At 40.8% G+C, this 24,566-nt stretch overlaps 1 protein-coding gene across 1 annotated transcript in view; it reads left to right on the forward strand.

Annotated features, from left to right (window-relative positions):
• Positions 1 to 24,566, forward strand: part of fig4a (FIG4 phosphoinositide 5-phosphatase a) — a 106,799-nt gene that overhangs the window by 49,828 nt on the left and 32,405 nt on the right. The window contains exons 14-21 of the mRNA XM_061929907.2: positions 4,009 to 4,054; positions 4,204 to 4,352; positions 5,264 to 5,430; positions 7,217 to 7,355; positions 8,133 to 8,191; positions 16,054 to 16,201; positions 16,285 to 16,368; positions 20,363 to 20,561. Coding sequence (XP_061785891.2) covers positions 4,009 to 4,054; positions 4,204 to 4,352; positions 5,264 to 5,430; positions 7,217 to 7,355; positions 8,133 to 8,191; positions 16,054 to 16,201; positions 16,285 to 16,368; positions 20,363 to 20,561 — 991 coding nt within the window. The remainder of the gene's footprint in view (positions 1 to 4,008; positions 4,055 to 4,203; positions 4,353 to 5,263; positions 5,431 to 7,216; positions 7,356 to 8,132; positions 8,192 to 16,053; positions 16,202 to 16,284; positions 16,369 to 20,362; positions 20,562 to 24,566) is intronic.

Consider the following 24,566-nt stretch of genomic DNA (forward strand, 5'->3'; position numbering starts at 1 on the left):
CCGATCCACAACATCCGCAGTCGAGGTCAGCAGAACACCATCCTCGCCATACACGGTGTTGATAGTGCACTGCTTCCCCTTCCTGAGGCGGCGGATGGTGGTCCAGAATTGCTTCGAAGCCGTCCGGAAGTCGTTTTCCATGGCCTCACCGAACTCCTCCCATGTCCGAGTTTTTGCCTCTGCGACCGCTGAAGCCGCACACCGCTTGGCCTGTCGGTACTTGTCCGCTGCCTCAGGAGTCCTATGAGCCAAAAGAACCCGATAGGACTCCTTCTTCAGCTTGACGGCATCCCTCACCGCCGGTGTTCGAATGGACCGAACATGGTCCATTCGGACTCAATGTCCAGCACCTCCCTTGTGACATGTTCAAAGTTCTTCCGGAGGTGGGAATTGAAACTCTCTCTGACAGGAGACTCTGCCAGACGTTCCCAGCAAACCCTCACAATGCGTTTGGGCCTGCCAGGTCTGTCCGGCATCCTCCCCCACCATCGCAGCCAACTCACCACCAGGTGGTGATCGGTAGAAAGCTCCGCCCCTCTCTTCACCCGAGTGTCCAAAACATGAGGCCGCAAATCCGATGACACAACTACAAAGTCGATCATGGAACTGCGGCCTAGGGTGTCCTGGTGCCAAGTGCACATATGGACACCCTTATGTTTGAACATGGTGTTCGTTATGGACAATCTGTGACGGGCACAAAAGTCCAATAACATAACACCGCTCGGGTTCAGATCCGGACAGCCATTCTTCCCAATCACGCCTCTCCAGGTTTCACTGTCGCTGCCAACATGAGCATTGAAGTCCCCCAGTAGAACGAGGGAATCACCCGGGGGAGCACTCTCAAGTACTCCCTCGAGTGAATCCAAAAAGGGTGGGTACTCTGAGCTGCGGTTTGGCGCGTAAGCGCAAACCACAGTCAGGACCCGTTCCCCCACCCGAAGGCGGAGGGAAGCTACCCTCTCGTCCACCGGGTTGAACTCCAACGTACAGGCTCTGAGCCGGGGGACAACAAGAATTGCCACCCCAGCCCGTCGCCTCTCTTTGCCGGCAACGCCAGAGTGGAAGAGAGTCCAGCCCCTCTCGAGAGAACTGGTTCCAGAGCCCTTGCTGTGCGTCGAAGTGAGTCCGACTATATCTAGCCGGAACTTCTCCACCTCGCGCACTAGCTCAGGCTCCTTCCCCCCCAGCGAGGTGACGTTCCACGTCCCAAGAGCTAGCTTCTGTAGCCGAGGATCGGACCGCCAAGTGCCCTGCCCTCGGCTGCCGCCCAGCTCACATCGCACCCGACCTCTATGACCCCTGCTATGGGTGGTGAGCCCATTGGAGGGGGGACCCACGTTGCCTCTTCGGGCTGTGCCCGGCCGGGCCCCATGGGGACAGGCCCGGCCACCAGGCGCTCGCCATCGTGCCCTACCTCCGGGCCTGGCTCCAGAGGGGGGCCCCGGTGACCCGCGTCCGGGCAAGGGAAATCTGGGTTCCTTGCTTGTTTTCTTCATAGAGGTCTTCGAGCGTTGTAAAAACAACGTTTTTACAACTCTCTCGTCGAGAGTTGTAAAAACAAAGTTATGTCAATTTCTAGCTATCAGCTAATGCTAGCGACTAAGACCAGATGCGAATCTTAGGGATTTCACTGTGACATTTGCTACGCCAACTGATTGCTTGAAACTCAAATATTTATTTGCTTGCAACTTAAAACATAACAGTTAGTTGAGAGTTACCTCTTATCGCAAAACACTCTTAAGTTAGGGCACTCTTAAGTTGAGGTAACACTGTGTTTCTGTAAGGAAGCTTAAAACTATTATACTCATGAACAACTGCATTTCACAGTGTGAAAAATTGGCAAAACATGCCTCCCTTCTGTGTTGCCTGCACTATATTTTTTTGACAAATACACAGCATGGTGGCGCTGTTGTTTTAGTCAGATACATTTGAGATTCCTCGCGCAGCTCCACAAAACACCCACTGTAACTTTGGGTATTAGGCAGAATCACCACATTTGGTACACACCTTTGGTGGACTGGCAAGCACATGGGCGTACAAATTGAGCACGCTTGGTTAAAAAAAGCAGAGCCACCATTAAGCGAAATATGTTCAAGGTCACTGGTGGGAATGAGCAAATCATTTTTCAGAAGTCGTCGACCATTTCACTTACGATTATAAAACCTATAGGATATCTATATTCTGAAAAGTTTTTACCAAAGTTAAGATTATTACATTTATAGCTGCTTCTTAATTTTCATAGTCTGAGGCTTTGAATTCTTAATGGAAATGATGCCCAGTGGCAGCTGTGTCGCTGTGAATAGTCCTCTACGGAGCCAAGTAGATTGCCTTCTCTTCATGCAAGCTCCGCCATTGTCTGCACATTTTAATCGCTTTGGCCCAACATTGTTACATAACACAAAAACTGGGCTGCCACCATATTAATTGGCCATCTCATTTTCTTATAATGCCCACTCTCTATGTGACCCTCCTTATCAGGGTATGCACACAAAAACAGTAAGCATAGAAAACAATACATTTGGTGCTACATGTTTACCCTCACTAATAAACACATTATAATGCACTACATCTGCCACCCCGAGACCCGAGAGAGGGATGTACTAGGAGGGATTATTAGTGTTGCCAATTTAACAACTTTGTTGATATATTTAGGGAGTAATCAGAGCCCTTCAGATACTTAACATAAAAAAAGACTCCCGACAATAGTTTACTTTCATGTACCTGCTCATCATCATACTGCAGGGCTTTTCAAATAAACTGTTGTATAATAGGTTAGGACAAACTTTATTAATCCCACATTATAGAAATGATGTGCTTGTAGTGCAGGTACAAAAAGTACACAAAAATAAGGTAAAAAACACAAGACGGAAACATCAAAGAACACCAAGGACATAAAAGACAGTAAAAGAGCACAGACCTGATAGAACCAGCTGCCATTTCAGTGGAGCCTGTTCTACATACTATACGATTGCACCATGCATAGACAAACAGTTTTTATAATCCCAATGTTTATTTTAGGGAAGTAGTTGAAATAAAAATATTCTGCTTGCCATAACCCACATAATCAACATTGAAATTGCACTTTTAGCATGTGTGCATTAATAAAAAAAATATACTCTATATTTAAAATAATAAAATCGCCACTGTTTGCCATTACAGAGATCACAGCACACACTTGTTCTCTTGTGCTCTTTATTGCATCAGCTGAGCAAACTATGTTTGCGTATTTAAAGTTCCGGACGCTCCATATAGTCCAGATTTTATTAATTTGTATTAGTTATACTCATAAAACGATTAATCCAATCAACAGAATATAAATCAAAGCTCTTGGGGACGGCGTGGCGAAGTTGGTAGAGTGGCTGTGCCAGCAATCGGAGGGTTGCTGGTTACTGGGGTTCAATCCCCACCTTCTACCATCCTAGTCACGTCCGTTGTGTCCTTGGGCAAGACACTTCACCCCTTGCTCCTGATGGCTGCTGGTTAGCGCCTTGTATGGCAGCTCCCGCCATCAGTGTGTGAATGTGTGTGTGAATGGGTGAATGTGGAAATACTGTCAAAGCGCTTTGAGTACCTTGAAGGTAGAAAAGCGCTATACAAGTATAACCCATTTATCATTATTTATTTATCTTTTCTAATTGAATTAATCGATTTAATCTATTAATCGTTGCAACCATAAATTTTTTCATTATTATCATTATTACAATTTTTTTTTATAAAAATACATGATTTCAAAACAAGTTATCCATAAATGTGTACATAAACAATCGAATCATAAATTGCATAGGGAATTGTGTAATACTATTGTAAGGCAATTATACATTTATACACATATATATTCACTGTTACAAGCTCGAAAAGCAGTCATAACTGTGATGTGGCCCCTCAATAAAAACGAGTTTGACCCCTCTGAGCTACACATCTTGTAAAAGAATGGATGTACTGGACATTGTTTTATTTTTTCTACAGTGCATTTTGTTCTGTGTACAACTGAAGTCATTTTTCCCACAGATGGGGAGATTTGGGTGGACACGTTACAGTCTGTGGACGAGTGCAGGTTAGTTTGGTTAACCAAAGCGCTATTTTTTTAGATTTCCAGTTAGATGCTTGATGGATATTCTCTGAATTCTTGACATTTAACCAAAAATCAATTTTGTATCGGACAGAATTTTTAAATTGTGTCATCCATTGCGTTGCTCTATCTAGACCGGTGTGCTGCGGACTAACTGCGTGGACTGTCTGGACCGAACCAACACCGCCCAATTCATGGTGGGCAAGTGTGCACTTGCTTATCAGCTGTATGCTCTGGGAATGACTGACAAGCCCAAACTCCAATTTGACACCGACTGTGTGAGGTATCAGCCCTTTCTTTAAATTTGTTAGCTTTTTGATCACAAGTAAAAACTTTTCTTTCCATTGACACTTTTCTAAATGACACATTTACAGCCTCTATGAGGACATCAATATATGTCACATAAACCTTACTAATTTTGGATTTTAATAAATAAGCCACATCATTAGTGGCAGTTAAGTATGTGCACCAGCCATAATCACATAATCTATTCTTCTCAAATGTCCCCCTCAGCAGGATAAGATTGTTCTCTCCCACCCTTTCCCCCATCATCTGTTCTCAGTTGTGCACCCCTTGATAACGTACATTATGTCCAATACCACTCATATGATCCTGATGAATTACTGCTTGTACTCCTATTACCACTGAAGGAGTAAGAGGAGTAGTTAGAATGTTTGTTTTTTTTCATGCACAAGCATTAGTGACATAACCAACAGGCCCGTTACATCTTGATCCACTTTTAAATAAAATGGGAGTATGTAAGACAATAAATGTTTATTTTTCTTCAGGGTAATATTTTGTGTTTGTGTGGTTAACACAACGTCCTTTGTTTTTGTCTTATACAAGTGCTGATATACTGCTTCCAATTATGTGGTCCTAAATATAAATTTGTATGGGTCAAGTTTTGAAATTGATTACATTTGTTTTATTATAAAGTGCGAGAAATATGTAATATGTTGTGCATTTATAAGCGACTTAAGCCAAAAATAAAACTATTTTAACCATTTAGAACCATATTGTATGTGGTCATCAATTAATGAGTAATTTATAGATAGGACTGTCATATGCCCGATTTTTTCTTACATAGTGTTATGTGCCATAAGCACTTTTCTTTTTTCTTTTTTTAAAAATAAGCCACTTATAACCCCAAAAGTGCTTATATGTGTAAAACCAGCCATATTTTGTATGCTTTAGATTGTTTGAGGAGCTGTACGAGGACCATGGAGACACCCTGTCGCTGCAGTATGGCGGCTCCCAGCTGGTACACAGGGTCAAGACCTACCGGAAGATCGCTCCGTGGACGCAGCACTCCAAAGACATCATGCAGACACTGTCACGCTACTACAGCAACGCTTTCTCTGGTGTGTGTTGCAAAGAGACATATGGGCACTTCACATTGCTCTTTCACCTGAACAGACTTGAGATTCATGCAGAACATTATAGAGTCCCCTTCAAATGTATTTCAGGATAAAACATTCAGATTACCTTGGAACTCTTAGCATTTCAATACAATTGCTAGACATCATGTAAAATAATGCATAGGGGATATCAACATAACAAAGAAGCTCACAATGAGGTTCTTTACAAACCAATGCTTTTTCAGAGCTCAGTGCAGATCCCAAGCATGTATTTGTGCTGGAAGAAGCTTGATGCTTGACAAAAGTTGATCTGCTATGCCTGCCTTTTCCATTTTCAAGCACTGTTAATAGCGCCCTAATTTAACAGATACAGTATGTCTATGAAAATGCAACTAACAGCTAAAAATGGTGTCGGCGGCTCCTGAAATGGACATGATAGCTGTGTCTCGTGCATTAAGCCTCACTACTTGACATTGTACATCTTATTGGGTCTGTGTGCCTTTTGACTGTCGTCATTTACTCTATTTGGGAAAAAAAGGCATCTCTAGGTTGGCCGCAGTGCAGAGAAGGGAATGTAACCTACTGTTTATTCAGACTGAAAATGTCAAGGGAGAAAGGTGGGTGTTGTTCAAGGTGCACACACTAGCATCAGAGAGTGGCACAGCCATTTTCATACATGATTGCATTTCTTAGTCATGCTGATGGAAAACATTAACCTTTTTTCAGTATTCAGGTTATCAAACAGGCTCAATTTTAAGGATGTTTTAAGAAATCTATTTTACCATACATGGATATTCTTGTAAATATTGTACTTTAATAACACAGTACATTATAATAATGTAATAATATTTAATTGTATTTATTTTATGACCTTTTTGACTTTATTCTCAGAAAATGACAACTTTTTATTTCAGTATTGCAATTTTTTCTTGAGCCAACGCCTACTTTGGGTCAAATGATCATCCAGAACCTTATTTTTTAGCCTGAATATAAGGAGGATGATCTACAAGTTTTAGAATCGGAGTGATGAGCGGATCCAGCAATTAGCACTAATGCTAAGTGCTAAACAAGAAATACAAACTACAATGATAATAAAGCAATAATTTACTGTACAACGTCGGTTCTCACTGGGATACCAATTATTGGGAATTTTATATCATACCGTTTGAGGAATTAATCAATGTTCATGCACCTAAAAAAAAAAAAAAAAAGTTGGGTGCAAACAAGCGATCTCAGGGTACAAGTTGAATGTCAAAGTTGACCAACTTCACACATTATGGCCACAACCTTGTCCTATACAAGTGAGAGGCATGATTTATGATCTAGAGTTAACTTTTACCAACTCAGAGGTGATGCAGCAGCTCAGCGGCGGTCAATAGCTGCATAAGCTACTTACATCTCTGTGATCGCGGTGTCACTAAGAGTAGTTCCTTGGGGTTAGTGCTTATAATAACATTATCGCTAATACTCGGTTAATATGCAAGTCACAACCTGTGAATGGAGTATTGTTGGCGACTTTTGGATGTTTTTTTAAAACGCTTTATGGGCGTAACACTTTTAGCTGCATTGTTAGCCCTCTCCTTAGAATGCATAAAAAAAGAAAGGCATATGTGTTCTTGTCATGCATAGACATTGTGAATGATAGACACAATTCTAAGGAAGTGCGTTCCCCTCTTGGTTTTTATTTTACTTTATTTTACTTTTTTCTGTCTTCTTTTTACTGGTTCTACATGGGGTCAAATTTAGATACATTGCAAGGGACTGTAAATAAACATGAATGTTTTTCCAGATGCTGACCGACAGGATGCCATCAACTTATTTCTCCAAGTCTACCAGCCGGCAGAGTCCAGCCCACACTTATGGGAGCTACCCACTGACTTCTACCTGCATCAGAAGAGCACCATGGTCCTACCCACAGACCGACGCAGGTAAACATGCTGCATGGGCAGTTTATAAATAAGGCAAAATCCTGCTTTCCTGATCAGATTTGATCTTTTTATCTTTTGTGTGCTTGTTTGGTTTGTCCTCATGGGGCGGCAGTGGATTAGGAGATAGAGCAGGTCGTCCAGTAACCAGAGGGTTCCAGGTTCGAAGTCCGCTTCCTCTGTCCCAGTCACTGCTGTTGTGTCCTTGGGCAAGACACTTCACCCACCTTGCCTCCATTGTCCTCCACACTGGTGTATAACTGTGAATTAATTTTTGCTGGTGGTCGGAGAGGACTTTGTCACAAATTGGCAGCCAGGTTTCTGTCAGTCTACCCCAGAGCAGCTGTAGCTACAGATGCAGCTTACCATCACCCTTTGTAAATGTGTCTTTAATGGTCTGCATAAATCGCAAGTGCATTCAGGTGAAAGAGCAACGTGAAGTGCCCATACGTCTCTAAATTGGCTCTCGCTGTAAAGCTCCTTGAGTGTCTGGAGGTGTTATATAAATCCAATCAATTATTATTGTTATTCTTACTTATGCTTGCACAAAAGTAGACCCAGTTTTCCAGGTTTACAAGGTCTCGCTATCATTATGAGAAATTAACTGTCACACAAAGCTTTCATTGCACAAAAGACTGATGCGTCGGCGGAGTTGTGTGCTAGTTGTAGCCAATAGTAGTTGACAATTTTGTTATCTAGGTTATGTGGTGTCTCGAGGGACGAGGTACAGGCGTGTCAATGCGTGTGTATGTGAACTGTTTCTTGTCGTTTTTTCCTCAGCTACACACTGTGGTGGTCAGAGGAAACACTGTCCTATCTCCCTGTCGCCTATGATGAAGGTAATGCCTAACATAACAATTTAATTGATATTACCTGATTTAATTGATATTGATATGACCTGCTCAGTGGCCTAGTGGTTAGAGTGTCCGCCCTGAGATTGGTAGGTCTTGAGTTCAAACCCCGGCCGAGTCATACCAAAGACTATACAAATGGGACCCATTACCTCCCTGCTTGACACTCAGCATCAAGGGTTGGAATTGGGAGTTCCATCCATCCATTTTCTACCGCTTATTCCCTTCGGGGTCGCGGGGGGCGCCGGAGCCTACCTCAGCTAAAATCGGGCGGAAGGCGGTGTACACCCTGGACAAGTCACCACCTCATCGCAGGGCCAACACAGATAGACAGACAACATTCACACACTAGGGACCATTTTAGTGTTGCCAATCAACCTATCCCCAGGTCAGTTAAATCACCAAAATGATTCCCGGGCGCGGCCACCGCTGCTGCTCACTGCAATCATTGGTACTTTAACTTACTTTAACTCATACTTGCCAACCCTCCCGGATTTTCCGGGAGACCTCTCCCGAAAACCTCCCGGGACAAATTTTCTCCCGAAAATCTCCCGAAATTCAAGCGGAGCTGGAGGCCACGCTCCCTCCAGCTCCATGCGGACCTGAGTGACGTGTTGACAGCCTGTTTTCACGTCTGCTTTCCCACAATATAAAGCATGCCTGCCCAATCACGTTATAACTGTAGAATGATGGAGGGCGAGTTCTTGGTTTCTTATGTGGGTTTATTGTTAGGCAGTTTTATTAACGTCCTCCCAGAGCAGTAACAACACACAACAACAGCAGTCAAGTTTTCGTTTACAGTAAAACAGTTCGTCTGCCGTAAACAGCAATGTTGTGACACTTTTAAACAGGACAATACTGCAATCTACTGTACATGCATATGTGACCCACCCATAATGTGTCACATTTTTGTGTTGATTTATTTATTTTATTTTGTGGTTTGAATTCATTTTTGGAGCTGTCATTACACATTTATCAGTATTCACATTGGTCAGTAGGGGGCAGTAGGGCGTTTCTTCCCAATTGAATGCTATCACCTGCAGACCGGAAGTGTCTTGTCATTCTGATGAGAGCGACCAGTCTGTGAACAATTGAAACGTCCTGTGTGCCTTTTCCTCCTGTATAACAGGTTAGTTTTGGTGAATCAACTCACTGAATAATATCCATGTGATCTTTATAAGTTTAAGTACACATTCTGATGGTGGAGCCTAACTCTAAAGTGTTTGTGAGTTGTAGTTTGTATTTGTGAATGAATCCAGTGCACAGCTGCAGTAATCAATACAAAATGGCGACGTGAGTACGCAATGTTTATATAGGAACTTCTGATCCTAATTCAGACTCCCAAATTAGAGCTCCCGTTTTCTTATTGATTTTATAATGTATATTTGTATAATGTGTGTGTTCTGAAATAGTGACAGAGAATAGAACAAGGATGGACAATTCAACCCTTAACTCAACAATGAGTAGATGAGTGTTATGTGTGTGTATATGTGTAAATAAATGAACACTGAAATTCAAGTATTTCTTTTATTTATTTATTTATATATATATATATATATATATATATATATATATATATATATATATATATATATATATATATGTCTTAATAAGGTTATCCAAAAAATAGTGCTCGATACCGTAGTAGAGCGCAATATATGTATGTGTGGGGAAAAAAATCACAAGACTATTTCATCTCTACAGGCCTGTTTCATGAGGGGTACCCTCAATCATCAGGAGATTTTAATGGGAGCATTCGCATATCATGGTTTATATAGGGCACAGAGTGGGTGGGTACAGGCTGGCGTAGGGGCGTGGTGATTGGCTCATGTGTTACCTAGGAGGTGTTTCCGTCTATGGCGGCATGCTGTTACAATTTCGCTGCGCTTGTTGAGGGATGACAGGTCTGGACGGTAAATAATAAACAGTTTCTCTTTCAAGCATAGGTTGCATCTTTTATTACCACTATTGTAAGGTGTGCTGGATGCAAGAATTTGCCATGTTATTGAATATTCAACATTATTGTCTTTGAGGTCCCAAATGTGTTTGCTGAGTTCTGTGGTATTTTGCAGGTTTTTGTTCCTGAAAGAAGCCTTGTGATTGTTCCATCTGGTTTTGAATTCTCCCTCGGTTAATCCTACATATGTGTCGGATGTGTTAATGTCCTTGCGTATTACCATAGATTGGTAGACAACTGATGTTTGTAAGCACCCCCCGTTGAGAGGGCAATAAAACCGATAAAACCACAAACTTCTATAGAATGGACATACCAGAACACCACACCTTACTGGACAGAAGCATCACCAAATCATACAAAAAAGCGCAACCCAACACCTTACAGAACATCCACCTGGAAAATAAAAGGATCGCGGCTGAACTGGACATTGAGGACAGGGTGGACGCCACAGCCAACAAGGAAGCCTTCATCACATTGAAGGACCACAAACCCAACTTCGCAAATAACCCAACATGCCGACTAATAAACCCAACTAAATCTGAAATAGGAAAAATCAGCAAAATAATCCTGGACAGAGTCAACACAAAAATCAAGGACAAAACACCACTCAACCAATGGAGAAATACAGCAGCAGTAATCAAATGGTTCAACAACATCCAAGACAAACAACAGCACAACTTTATCTCATTTGATATCGAGGAATTTTACCCTTCCATCACGCAAGACCTACTGACTCAAGCACTAGACTTCGCCTCAGACTACGACTCAATCACAGGCAACGAAAGAAACATCATCATCCACGCAAAAAACTCCATTCTCATCCACAACAGTACACCATGGCAAAAAAAGAACAATGCAACATTTGACGTCACTATGGGAAGTTTTGACGGAGCAGAAACGTGTGAACTCGTTGGGAGTTTCCTCTTCTCCCAGCTCGCTAGCCTCAATCTGAACCTTGGCATTTACCCTGATGACGGACTGGCAGTGTGTCGCGCCTCGCCAAGGAGCAGCGAGAATACCAAGAAGCGCATATGCCAAATTTTCAAAGAGAACGGCCTACGGATCACGATTGAAGCCAACAAGCAAACCGTCAACTTCCTTGACGTCACTTTCAACCTGAGAAATACCATCTACCAACCATTCACGAAACCCAACACAACACTCCAATACGTGCACCATGACAGCAACCACCCACCCACCACCACGAAAAGAATACCTACCGGAATCAATAAAAGGCTATCGATGCTGTCATCTAGCAAAGCTGAATTTGACCAAGCAACCCCCCCGTACCAAAAAGCCCTTGATGAAAGCGGATACAATTTCACCCTCACCTATGAACCCACGCCAGGAAACCAGCCAAAAAAGAACAGAAAACGAAACGACATCATCTGGTACAACCCCCCATACAGCAAAAACGTCTCAACTAACATTGGACACAAATTCCTCAATCTGATTGACAAACACTTTCCCAAAGACAACACCCTAAGAAAAGTATTCAACAAGAACAACATTAAATTGAGCTACAGCTGCATGAACAATATACGACAAATCATCTCAAACCACAACAAAACAATTGCAAATGAGCCGTCGGCCCCCAGACAGAGCGACTCCAAAACCAACAAAGGCTGTAACTGTCGAAAGAAACCTGATTGCCCTCTCAACGGGGGGTGCTTACAAACATCAGTTGTCTACCAATCTAAGGTAATACGCAAGGACATTAACACATCCGACACATATGTAGGATTAACCGAGGGAGAATTCAAAACCAGATGGAACAATCACAAGGCTTCTTTCAGGAACAAAAACCTGCGAAATACCACAGAACTCAGCAAACACATTTGGGACCTCAAAGACAATAATGTTGAATATTCAATAACATGGCAAATTCTTGCATCCAGCACACCTTACAATAGTGGTAATAAAAGATGCAACCTATGCTTGAAAGAGAAACTGTTTATTATTTACCGTCCAGACCTGTCATCCCTCAACAAGCGCAGCGAAATTGTAACAGCATGCCGCCATAGACGGAAACACCTCCTAGGTAACACATGAGCCAATCACCACGCCCCTACGCCAGCCTGTACCCACCCACTCTGTGCCCTATATAAACCATGATATGCGAATGCTCCCATTAAAATCTCCTGATGATTGAGGGTAACCCTCATGAAACAGGCCTGTAGAGATGAAATAGTCTTGTGATTTTTTTTCCCACACATACATATATATATATATATATAGCTAGAATTCGCTGAAAGTCAAGTATTTCTATATATATATATATATATATATATATATATATATATCTTAACCACGCCCCCAACCACGCCCCACCCCCGATCACGCCCCCCACCCCTCACCCTCCACCTCCCGAAATCGGAGGTCTCAAGGTTGGCAAGTATGCTTTAACTTTAAAGAAACCATAACGCCCAGATGACCAAAATTTAACTAACGACTTCTCTTTATGTATTGTTTTCTCCTGAAAATAAAGCTGGCAGTCATTTCCCATAATATCAATTTGTTTTTGAGTAATGGCTAGATAACTAACTGTACTTGGAACGCCCCCTTTCCATCGCCAGACTCTATATGCCGCCCCCTCTTGGTGTGACGTCATCAATAGGAGTGAAGCCCATTTCCCAGCATAGGCAAAATAAAGGATTGTAAACTATTATTTTCATCTCTGAATTGCATGTTTTTGTTGTCCTTGTCCATGATTATTTAAAAACTGATGTGATTATAATAATGAGCAAAAAATAAATATAAAAAAATTGCCATTTCTGGACTTCCCTGTTTTTCCATAGACCATAGCTTGTGTTTCCTCATCTTTCATAATTTCCTTAAGCATCTTGAAGAAAACATCAGTATAAGAGGATGCAAAATTAGATACAAGCGGCATATCTTCTTTTTCTCTCCTTTCTCCGTTTTTCCGCAAGTTCTGACCTAGTCTTTCTCTCTTTGAGGATGCTCCCGAATTTTGGTATCGCATTTGGCTTAAGTCTCTTAGATTTTTTCCATACAACCTCCAACCAAAACCTTTTTTTAAAATCAGACTTATTAAAATCATCGCTGCAAATTACACATCCCATTTTGCGCGAGTCAATTCGACTGTAGAGGTCCATACCTTCCTCATATTCCCTTCATTTGGAAATGTATGCAGGCTGACCTCTTCCTTAGCTGTATTGCAACAACCTGCACCAATACATAAGGCAGGCATATTTGCAAATTGTGTTTGCAAATAACGTGATTCGGGATGACGATGCTACCAAAACACCTACTACGTAATATGAAATTGCCTCCAGTCTTCTGTAGGTGGCGTCAGCAGGCGGACATTTTGGAGATATAGGTGGTGTTCCAAAATGTGCTGAAACTCGTTAGAAAACAACCTAGAATTACTACTGTGTGTATTTTGAGGGGGAATTTTACCTGTAGACATAGTTTTTACATCCAAAGCTGTAAAAAAAAAAAGACATTGTTTGCAGCATTAGAGGCCCCCTTTAGATACAATCTAGTTTGGAATTGAAATATCTATCTGTCTCTATAAAGCAATAGTCAAGTAAGTGTCTGAAAACTATTAATGTAAAATTATATATTAGGGGTGTGACAGTACACTGCATCTACTAATGCCCAGAGGCCAGTCTTGACAAACAGCTTGTTTTTTATTGTCCCGCAGTGTATTCTAAAAATACAATTTGTTATTAATGCCATTAAATTTGCTTCGTCACCTGTAACACATAACATATATATGCTTATATATGCATATGGCGTTGACATTGGAATGGTTTTAGCATCTTTAATGCAAAACATATATTAAAGGCCCCCCCCACATCCTTAATTTTTATGTCTGCCATATGTATACTATATATTTCTATCTTTTATTTGAGAATTTGAGTTATTAAATTATTTACTGCCAGTGCATTGTCATTTTTTTATGTTTAATTTTCAAATTCTTAAACAAAAAGCTAAGCGGTAAATGTTTTGTATTTTGTTCCCCTTACTGTAGCGAAAATGAACCAAACCGAGAGCTGTACTAAAACCTGCCCTGCTGTTATACCTCTATTATGTATAGTAATTCTCAAAAATTTTCATATACAGTAAATACTGAACACATCTGGATATCTGGGGTTAGATTAATCTTGTGTGAATGCAATGTATTGCTTCAAACTTAAAGTCCCAAATTATAGTATTTTTCGATTTTATATTAAATTAGTCCCAGGGCGGTAAAGAACAAGTGTTAGCAACATTAGCAAAGCAATGTAAGCGGCAGTGCTAACATGACAGTCAGAGAATGATATGTGGGCAAACTTGCTAGTTTGTTAAGCACAGTGTTTGGCCGTAATAGACGTGTACGAAATCACAAGCGTTAGCAACACTCGCATAGCTATCTGAGCAGTAGTTCTAGCATTACAGTCAGTCAGGGAAGTATACATGGGCACACTGACTACTTTGTTACATGCAATGTTTGGCCGTGTACGAAACTTTTCCAAAAAGAAGAGCAATGATTTGGCTAATTTTCATAAAACACAGAGTCATACGAAAAGTGGGCTGTACGAAAACCAAGGTAGCCCCATGCTACTAGTAGAACATACTTTTGCATAATACGGGACATTTTAACATACTGAGAATCTGTGTTTTGCAAAATAGGGCAATTGTTTTCCGAAATGTGCAACTCTGACAAAAGAAATAGACCAAAAACAAATGTCGACTGCGGAGTAGTGATGGGATCGGCAGTTCTTTTGACTGTACTTAATCACTAGAATCAGTTCCTTAAATTGAGTCGTTCAAAAAATGTGTTCACCCCCCCCCCCCCCAAAAAAAAAAATAGGAGGGGCGTGCGTAGTACAGTACAGTGCAGACATTCGCGGGAGAAGCAGCAAATAGGGTGAACGCGAGTCCCTACACAGCTCTGTGCATGCAGTACACCAGGCAGTGAGTGACTGACACAGCGCCACAGTCAGCACAGTTCAGTACGCGAACCTGAATCACTTCTGCAACAGCAGTTCTCTGTGCAGGTCGGCGAATCATGAGTCAGTCAGTAACAGCTTCCCCAGCGGCAGATCTCGGTGTGTGTCAGTTCGCGAACGACACAAGCCCTCAGCACCCAATGAACGACGCGCACAGTGACTGAACGAGAGCCTCAATGTGACGTCCTCCTCCGTGACACAGTTGATTACTGAGTTATTCATGTTGTTAATCCGCGGTGAACGAATCGTTCGCTCAGTCCCTCCCCCCGCCCCCATGATGAGTAGCTGGCTGCGTCGTTCGCCGACGCCGAGGGTTCAGTGAGTCACAGAATGCGCCAGTTCCACTCATACCGGCATGGTCGCGGCGGAGCTCAACTGAACTGAGAAAGGAACGAATCAATTCATGAAGTGATTCGGTTCAGTACGTTCACTCAAAAGATTTGTTCGTTCGAACGAATCGTTCGCGAATGACACAACATTACTGCAGAGGACGCTGGCTCTTAGAAAGTTAACGCAAAAATAGAGCAAAGCCTCAAAGCACGTATCAAAGCATTCCTGGGGATTACTAGGATATGCTATGATGCTATCATAAAGACCATGAATTATAGGAAGTATTGCTTGACAGGAAACATACGCCAAGGAATATGTTGTTAGTTTTATTTGGATCAAATTAAAAAATGTTTGTGTTTGTAACAGTACTTGAGATGTCAACAGGGGTTAGTATTGGTCCCAATTTTAATGAACTAAAAAAGATGTTACCATCTTTTAACATTTGCATAACTTTACCTCATTGTTGGAACCTGTTTGATTTGTCCAACAATGGTACACAATGGTACATAAACATATGGGAGTGCCTGGTAGTTTACATTGTGGCTTTAAAACAAACTACTGCATAAACAGTCTTTATATGTATATGGCTGTTTTGGTTCCTATAGTCCCTTGTGAAGAAACCATGAAGAAGGTGACAGTCAAGCGAGTGAACCATTTTGATGAGAGCACGGACATCTACACAGAGTTCTTCAAGCCTTACGAGCTGACCTCCTTCGACGACACCTTCTGCATAGCTATGACTAACTCTGCAAGGTGTGTAACACCTGTTGATGTGTTTGGGGTCTCTTTGAAGTGTCTAATGGGTTTTTCCCTTCATTCATCTGCTCTCCATTAAGGGAGTTCATGCCTAAAACAGTTGGAGTGGATCCGAGCCCTTTCACTGTCCGCAAGCCAGAGGAGACGGGGAAATCAATGCTGGCGTAAGTCTCCGTCTTCATAATAGTCGTGTTTTGTTGTTACTTTCCCTCCTTAAATTAAAAGTTCCATGTCACTGTGCCCTGGTGCGACCTGCACAATTGGTAATGCTGTCCTTACCTTGTCTTCCTAGTCTGATGTCAGCACTAGTTCCACCTGCTGGGAACTTAAATGCCCTTTCCTGTAATAGATTATGGTTATACATTTCATTATTGCAAGCCTCCTTTTAGAATGGAAACCTAATGACCTTGAGCTCCATGATCAACTGGGGGCCCTTTCCAGGGTTCTGTACTGCTTTTATTTTTATGATTTAATGTTAAGTAGGGAGTCGCTACCTATGTGTACATGAATACAATTAATCGGATTCAAAGCCTAAACAGACTAAAATGCTTCATGTAAACACGCCATTTGGAATATTCTGACCCGATCACACACTTTCGGATCAAAAATTCCTTCCGATTGAGACAGGTGGTTTAAGCTAACTTTTTGGTGCATGTTATCTTTAAAACCTGCTCAGTGGCCTTGTGGTTAAAGTGTCCGCCCTGAGATCGGTAGGTCGTGAGTTCAAACCCTGGCCGAGTCATACCAAAGACTATAAAATTGGGACCCATTACCTCCCTGCTTGGCACTCAGCATCAAGAGTTGGAATTGGGGGTTAAATCACCAAAATGATTCCCGAGCACAGCCACTGCTGCTGCTCACTGCTCCCCTCACCTCCCAGGGGGTGGAACAAGGGGATGGGTCAAATGCAGAGGGTAATTTCACCACACCTAGTGTGTGTATGACTATCAGTGATACTTTAACTTTAACGCTATCTTTAACTCCTGCGTCATCAATAACACATCTCCATATTTGCGACTAATATCAAAGTAGAACGGACAGAGCATCAAGCGATCGGCGCAGCACTTCAGGCTAACTAAGAATGCTATCAGCTATCAACATATCCGAACAAAGTAGAGATTAACTCTCTTAATTCAAGATGCACATCATGTTCGACAGCAATAACACAGCTTTGGCATGAGCTACGGGAATAACAACACAAGACACACCTATTTTCATATTGTGGCCGTGTTTTAGTCGCCGGGCGACGGCCATAGCAGTGAGGCTTGGAGGTTCATCCGGGCGAGTGGTGAGTACTGCAATCTACAGTAGAACGCACTCAAGGCTACTATATTGGGTGAAACGAGTGTAAAAGTGACTATATGGCTATTATTTAATATTAAGAGGGCTCAAATATTGTTTAAAAAACTCAGGTTGCAAAAAGTCTTAACTATAAAAATATTCGCTTCATTTACAGTACCAAATTAACCGTGATAAACGAGGGACGACTGTAAACCACTGGAGGATGCCAAGTGGGATACATTGTGGTTGCATTTTTAGCTTGCGAGCCAAAACATGTGGCTGTTTACATGATGGATAGGTTTTACTCCTAATCTATTTGGAAAAGCTGAAAAACATTTTGCTTGAAAAATGACTCACTGCTTTTATCAAATATGAAATAGTTATAGATTAATTATCTGTCCAGCAACCAAATGAGTAGTTTGACTAATTGTTGTAGCGCTAACCTGTTTATACATACAAACAATATCTTTATTTGCGCCTTGATGGTCTCATAATAGACTGTTTAAAACAAGTCTCAGAGGTCTCACAATAGTGTAGAGTGGACCCCGACTTAAACAAGTTGAAAAACTTATTCGGGTGTTACCATTTAGTGGTCAATTGTACGGAATATGTACTTCACTGTGCAACCTACTAATAAAAGTCTCAATCAATCAATCAAAACCTCTTTTTTTGGCATGCCTCGATTGTACGTTTCGATTTTCAACAAAAATGTTTGTCAAACTTTTACCTCGGTTTTCGTAAACATTACACTTTGCCAATGTATTATTCCACTGAATCACCAAACAAAGAATCTTATGTTTTGGTGATTCAGTCTCTGTGCTTTTTTTGGAGTATGATTGCAAAACAATACACTATGGAGCCAAAAAAGTTGTGTGTGCTAGCACTTTAATAAAAAGGTGAGATACTATTGTTAAATGTTAATTTACCCATGTAATTCGTAATTTATCTTTTTCTGCATGTAAAACTTTAATTATTCCCTGTAAAATTTGCTCTGTGTTAATATTTTTGAGTGTCTGGAACTGAACAATTGGATTTACATTATTTCTTATGGAATAAAGGAAGAAGAATCCTTATAAACATCTTGACCCTTATCGAAAATAGAGATCATTTTATTCATCTCATTATGTGAATTAAAACTTCCATCCATTCATTTTACTTAACTATTTATATATTTATAACATGTGGGATCTGAGCCGAGGATGTCGTTGTGGCTTGTGCAGCCCTTTGAGACACTCGTGATTTAGGGCTATATAAATAAACTTTGATTGATTGATTGATTGATATTTATTTTTGATAATTTTATTTTTTATATATTTATTTACTCGTTCATTCATCTACTTATTTATTTGTTTAACAGATTGAGTACAGTAAGTGAACAAACAATTGTGCTAGCTTTGCGTGTTCCTACTCTTTTTTTGGACATGCTGTAATGAGAAACTGGAAATATATGATGTACCATATTGTAACTATATGGTTGTTCGAAATAAACTAATACATTGATTGGCAACACTAAATTGGCCCTAGTGTGTGAATGTGAGTGTGAATGTTGTCCGTCTATCGGTTGGCCCTGCGATGAGGTGGCGACTTGTCCGGGGTGTACCCCGCCTTCCGCCCGATTGTAGCTGAGATAGGCTCCAGCGCCCCCCGCGACCCCAAAGGGAATAAGCGGTAGAAAAATGGATGGATGGATAACCATAACAATTTTCATCTAACCTTTGGGAGGGATTACTACAAAATACGAAGGCTGAAGTACTTTATAAAGTGTGTTATCCAAATTCTACCCTTCAAGCGTAATTTAGACGGTTAAAAAGTGTGTTTAGAAAGCCCTACTACTAGGGATGTCCCGATCCAGGTTTTTGCACTTCCGATCCGATACCGATGTTGTTTTTGCACTTCCGATCCGATACCGATACTGACCGATACTGGCCTATCCGAGCATGTATTAAAGTTTAAAGTTATTTAGCCTACTTAGTTGTCAGAATCATGTTGAAAAGGGTTTTAGTACTCTTGATAACAACTAGCCAGCTGAATTAGGGGAGTTTGAATAATACACAATGGTTGGTAACAAGAAACTGACCTGTTTATTCAAGGATAAACACAAAATAGACAAATTTATACATGACAAACAGAAATGGCATCATTGAACTAGGGCTGGGCGATATGGCCTTTTTTTAATATTGCGATATTTTAAGGCCATATTGCGATACACGATATATATCTCAATATTTTGCCTTAGCCTTGAATGAACACTTGATGCATATAATCACAGCAGTATGATGATTCTATGTGTCTACATTAAAACATTCTTCTTCATACTGCATTAATATATGCTACTTTTAAACTTTCATGCAGAGAAGGAAATCACAACTAAAAAAATCACTATTTTTTTCATACAGTGTTGATCTGGAAATGTTTGCCCCGGCATTTTGATGGTGTGGGCGTGTGGCACCGAATAGATGTGTTGAAGGTGTGCTGGAAAATGCGGAACGGAAATTAGGGAGCAGCAGAAAAGTGGAATGTATTATTTAAATCGTTGCGTTGGAAAACACGGACCGGAGTAATTTTTTTAAATTGGATCTGGATCGGCATTTTCCCATGCCTTGCCGATACACATTTTTTTGCAAATATCGGCGGCCGATCTGATCCAAATATCAGATCGGGACATTCCTACCTACTTTTTATTATGTCTTGAAAAGGTTTGTGAGTGCCAAGTGAGGGAAATTATAGATTTTTCACACGTTTGGTGATAATAAACAGACTTGAGTGACACACATTCCCTTGAGATGGACACAAAAAAGTATATTCTGCATTACAGGGGACCTTTAATGTTAAACAATAAATATTCGTATTACATGTAATTTTGTTGTTTGTTTGTAGCAATAAAAGCAACAAAGAAGAGACGCTACTCCAGAGGAAGACAGCAGCGAGTGCACCTCCTCCCCCAAGCGAGGAGGCCATATCCAGCTCATCGGAGGATGACTCTGAGGAGGACCGCGATGATGACACCTCTGTCTCTCAGCGCTCCACCCCAATCAAACTTCATACAGATGGCGGAGAGAGCAGCCGCGCCCAAGAGGTAGTCCTTGCCTTGAAATCCATTAACTATTTGTTTGTTATTATGACAATTCTTGCAATATTATTACTCTTCAAAGATCCAGGTATTGCCTCCGGTTAATAAATAGGACACAATAAAGCAAGATGTGGCGCATGATAGCGTCTGTTTTTGGATTTTGCGATAATCCTATATAGAGCCTGCGTCAAAGTTTGCACAAAGATTTCAGTAGCAACACCTAATGCTAAAGCAGTACATAGTTATTAGCAAACACAAACAGGATACATCCTGTACTGCGCCTGATGTGAATTGTAGATCGGGGCACATTTTTTCAATAGTGGTGTTAGTATTTTTTTTTTTCAAAGGTAAAACTAAGCTATACTAAGCATAGTCTGTGGTAATGTTTTACTGTAGCTGATGTTCCTGAGCAATACTAAATCTGGAATGTACAAAAAAAATGTTTTAAATATTATTTATATATATATATATATATATATATATATATATATATATATATATATGTATATATGTATATATATATATATATATATATATATGTATATATATACATACACATATATACATACACATATATATATATATATATATGTATATATATATATACATACACATATATATATATATATATATATATATATATATATATATATATACAGGTATATATGTATATATATGTATGTATGTGTATATATATATATATATATACTATATATATATATACAGGTATATATGTATATATATGTATGTATGTATGTGTGTGTATATATATATATATATATACTATATATATATATATATATATATATATATATATATATATACTGTATATATATACAAAATGTGTGTGTGTGTGTGTGTGTGTGTGTGTGTGTTTTTGCTCAGTTTTTCTCCCTTGGTCAGTCTTGTATACGTTTTGGACATTTGACTCTCACGTGTTGGCGCACACCGCCTCGCTCACATGGGTCTCGTGTCGCTGCCTCAAAGCCCGTACCCTCACAGCAGATTGCCCGGGGAGCCTGAAGTACACAACACTGTTGAAATATTTAAACGTCAGATCATTACTGTGTTTGCCATGTAATTATACATGTTCATTTCATATTCCACCTCCATATGGGAGTACATCAGCTTACATGTGCACAAAAAAAGATTTGTGCAGGTCCGTGCGTGCGTGCGTGCGTGCGTGCGTGTGTGTGTTTGTTAGTGCGCGTGTGTGCGTTTGTGTGTGTGTGCACGTTTCTGTTCGAGAGAGGCTGTGTGTTTGTTTTTGGGATTGTGTCGGACTGCAAGTGTGTTCACAGCTGTAGTTTGTTGGACACGGTCCGAGAACACCCTGACTCTTCGGTCTCTCCTCCTGGCAAGGCAGATCAATACAAATATAATAACAATTTAATGCATTATGTTAAACATTTTTGCTGCCATGGCAAAAAACAGTGGAGAGAATAATTGTGTGCGTGTGTGTGTGCTTGCGCGTGTGTGTGCGTGCCTGTGTGCGTGCGCAATATTACATAACAAGATCTTTCTGGTCTCTTGAAATTTATTGAGGCAGAGTGGGATTGTTCATAATGCAAGCGATTATTTTCCATAGGCCATCATTTCTAATAACTAAAGATGTTTTCTATGCAGTGAAACCTCGTTAGGTCGAACACAAGTCATTACGGACACTTTTCTACTAATCAATTGTTTGGATTGTCCCCATCATAAAAACTGCAACTGCACAGGCACTTTATAACTAAAGTCATTTTTAGCTGTCATATTGTTGTGAAAATCCTTTTCATTCGGGCTGCAGCTATCGATTACCGTATTTTCCGGACCATAGGGTGCACTGGATTATAAGGCGCACTGCAGATGAATGGTCTATTTTTGATCTTTTTTCATATATAGGACGCATTAAAGGAGTCATATTATTATTATTTTTTCTAAATTGAAAACACTTCCTTGTGTTCTACATAACATGTAATGGTGGTTCTTTGGTCAAAATGTTGCTTAGATTATGTTTTACAGATCATCTTCAAGCCGCTTTCTGACAGTTGCTTCCGGATGCGTCATTTTGTGGGCGGTCTTATTTACGTAGCTCACCTTCGGCAGCGTCTTCTCCCCGTCATCTTTGTTGTACCGGTGTAGTGTGCAAGGACGGGAGTGGAAAAAGTGTCAAAAGATGGAGCTAACTGTTTTAATGACATTCAGAATTTACTTAAATCAATAACGGAGCAGCATCTCCTTATCCGGAAACAACAACACCAAAAATGTGTCCCGTGAAAAAACTTCCGACCGGAACTCTCTAATAACTAAAGTTCCTTGGGTGAATAATGTAAACTCACTACACCGGTATGTTTTAGCGCTTTCATTGCGAGTTTACTGACAGATATAAGTAAGAACTTTACACTACTTTATATTAGAAATGACAACAGCGGAGGATGACTGTACCATAACAAGAAGAGAGAGGGAAAAAAAAGGAGCTCATTGACTACGTTGTCGGCACGGACTACAAAGGCGGACGCGCGCAATTTTTCAGGCTTTATGCAGATCCCAAATAAAGATCAGCAGGTACCAGAAGGTAAGAAAAGTTGCCTTTGCATAATATTGCGAAATAAAAAGCCAGATAATATGTCTTACCTTATACACACATCATAATAATACTCGTATGTTGAAGCACATCAAGCGGTGCGGCTTCATAGCTTACCAAAGTCGTAGATAGAGGTGTCATCATCGCGGTCCTCCTCAGAGTCATCCTCCGATGAGCTGGATATGGCCTCCTCGCTTGGGGGAGGAGGTGCACTCGCTGCTGTCTTCCTCTGGAGTAGCGTCTCTTCTTTGTTGCTTTTATTGCTACAAAAGATTTTTGAGCATCGTATGTAATGTTCTATATTTTCAATGGAACATTAAAAATATTGGTGTCTTTTACTTGAGTTATAGTGCCATCATAGTGCAGTCTACACATATTTCTTATGTTTGACTGCCATCTACCGGTCACACTTATCATTACACCATGTACCAAATAAAATTGCTTCAAAGTCGGTAAGAAAAAACAGAATTATTCCGTACATTAGGCGCACCGGGTGATTAGGCGCACAAAAAAAGGATTTTAAGTGTGCGCCTTATAGTCCGGAAAATACGGTATTTTAGTCATCGAGTAATCCATCCATTAATTTGATTGAATAATCAAGTAATCAAATAAAACACACTTTATGACCTCAATCAGTCTTTGAGGGGAAAATAGTTTAAATAAACAATGATTTTTCAATTGATCTTAAACCCATGTTACCACGAGATACGTAACGGATGCTGAACAGCAACGTTGCAGAACGTCTCCGTGCTTCGCGGTCCATCAATACTCACTGGCTGATGTCTGTGACAGCTCTGACGTAACTTAACTATTTATTTGTAGCAAGCAACTCGATAGTAGTAACACCATCCATGGTGAACTTTGTTCACACACTTCTTATTCGGCGCCTACTAACCACCCCTAGTCTTATTCCCGCCCCATGTCAGGTCGTATTTGACACAGGCTCGCCTAATGGCTGTCCAGGTTATGCCTGTAACAACATTGTTTGATTTTAGACCTCCAGAAACATCGTCTGTGTCTACGGGGTGAAATTGTGAAACCTTTCACAAGTTAATTTCAGGTCGGTCCCCGCCCATTAGGACATTTCACGGTGCAAAATACAATCCGCCTTGAACACAGAGTATTTTATTTTGAAAGTAAACCTTATGATGTATTTTGTGTTTGTGCATCACTTCTTGTCTCGCACAAGCTCATTTTTGCCAAATTGACCCGGCGTGCTGCGGCAAAGTGCACAAATTGAAGCTTTGCGTATATCCAGCGCAGGTCTGCGGAATGGCGGAGCGGTGCCGGTACCGGTACCGTGCACAGGGCGTCCACCGCTGGTAGAAACCAACACGTTGACTAGAAGGGAAACGTATTGGGTCCGCCACCGTGGTGGAACCATTCAGCAGCCATTATACATCTGTTGGAAATCCGGAGTTAGTCTTGCAAATAACTTTCATGAC

The sequence above is a fragment of the Nerophis lumbriciformis genome, linkage group LG34 (genome assembly GCF_033978685.3).
Source record: "Nerophis lumbriciformis linkage group LG34, RoL_Nlum_v2.1, whole genome shotgun sequence".
NCBI lineage: Eukaryota > Metazoa > Chordata > Actinopteri > Syngnathiformes > Syngnathidae > Nerophis > Nerophis lumbriciformis.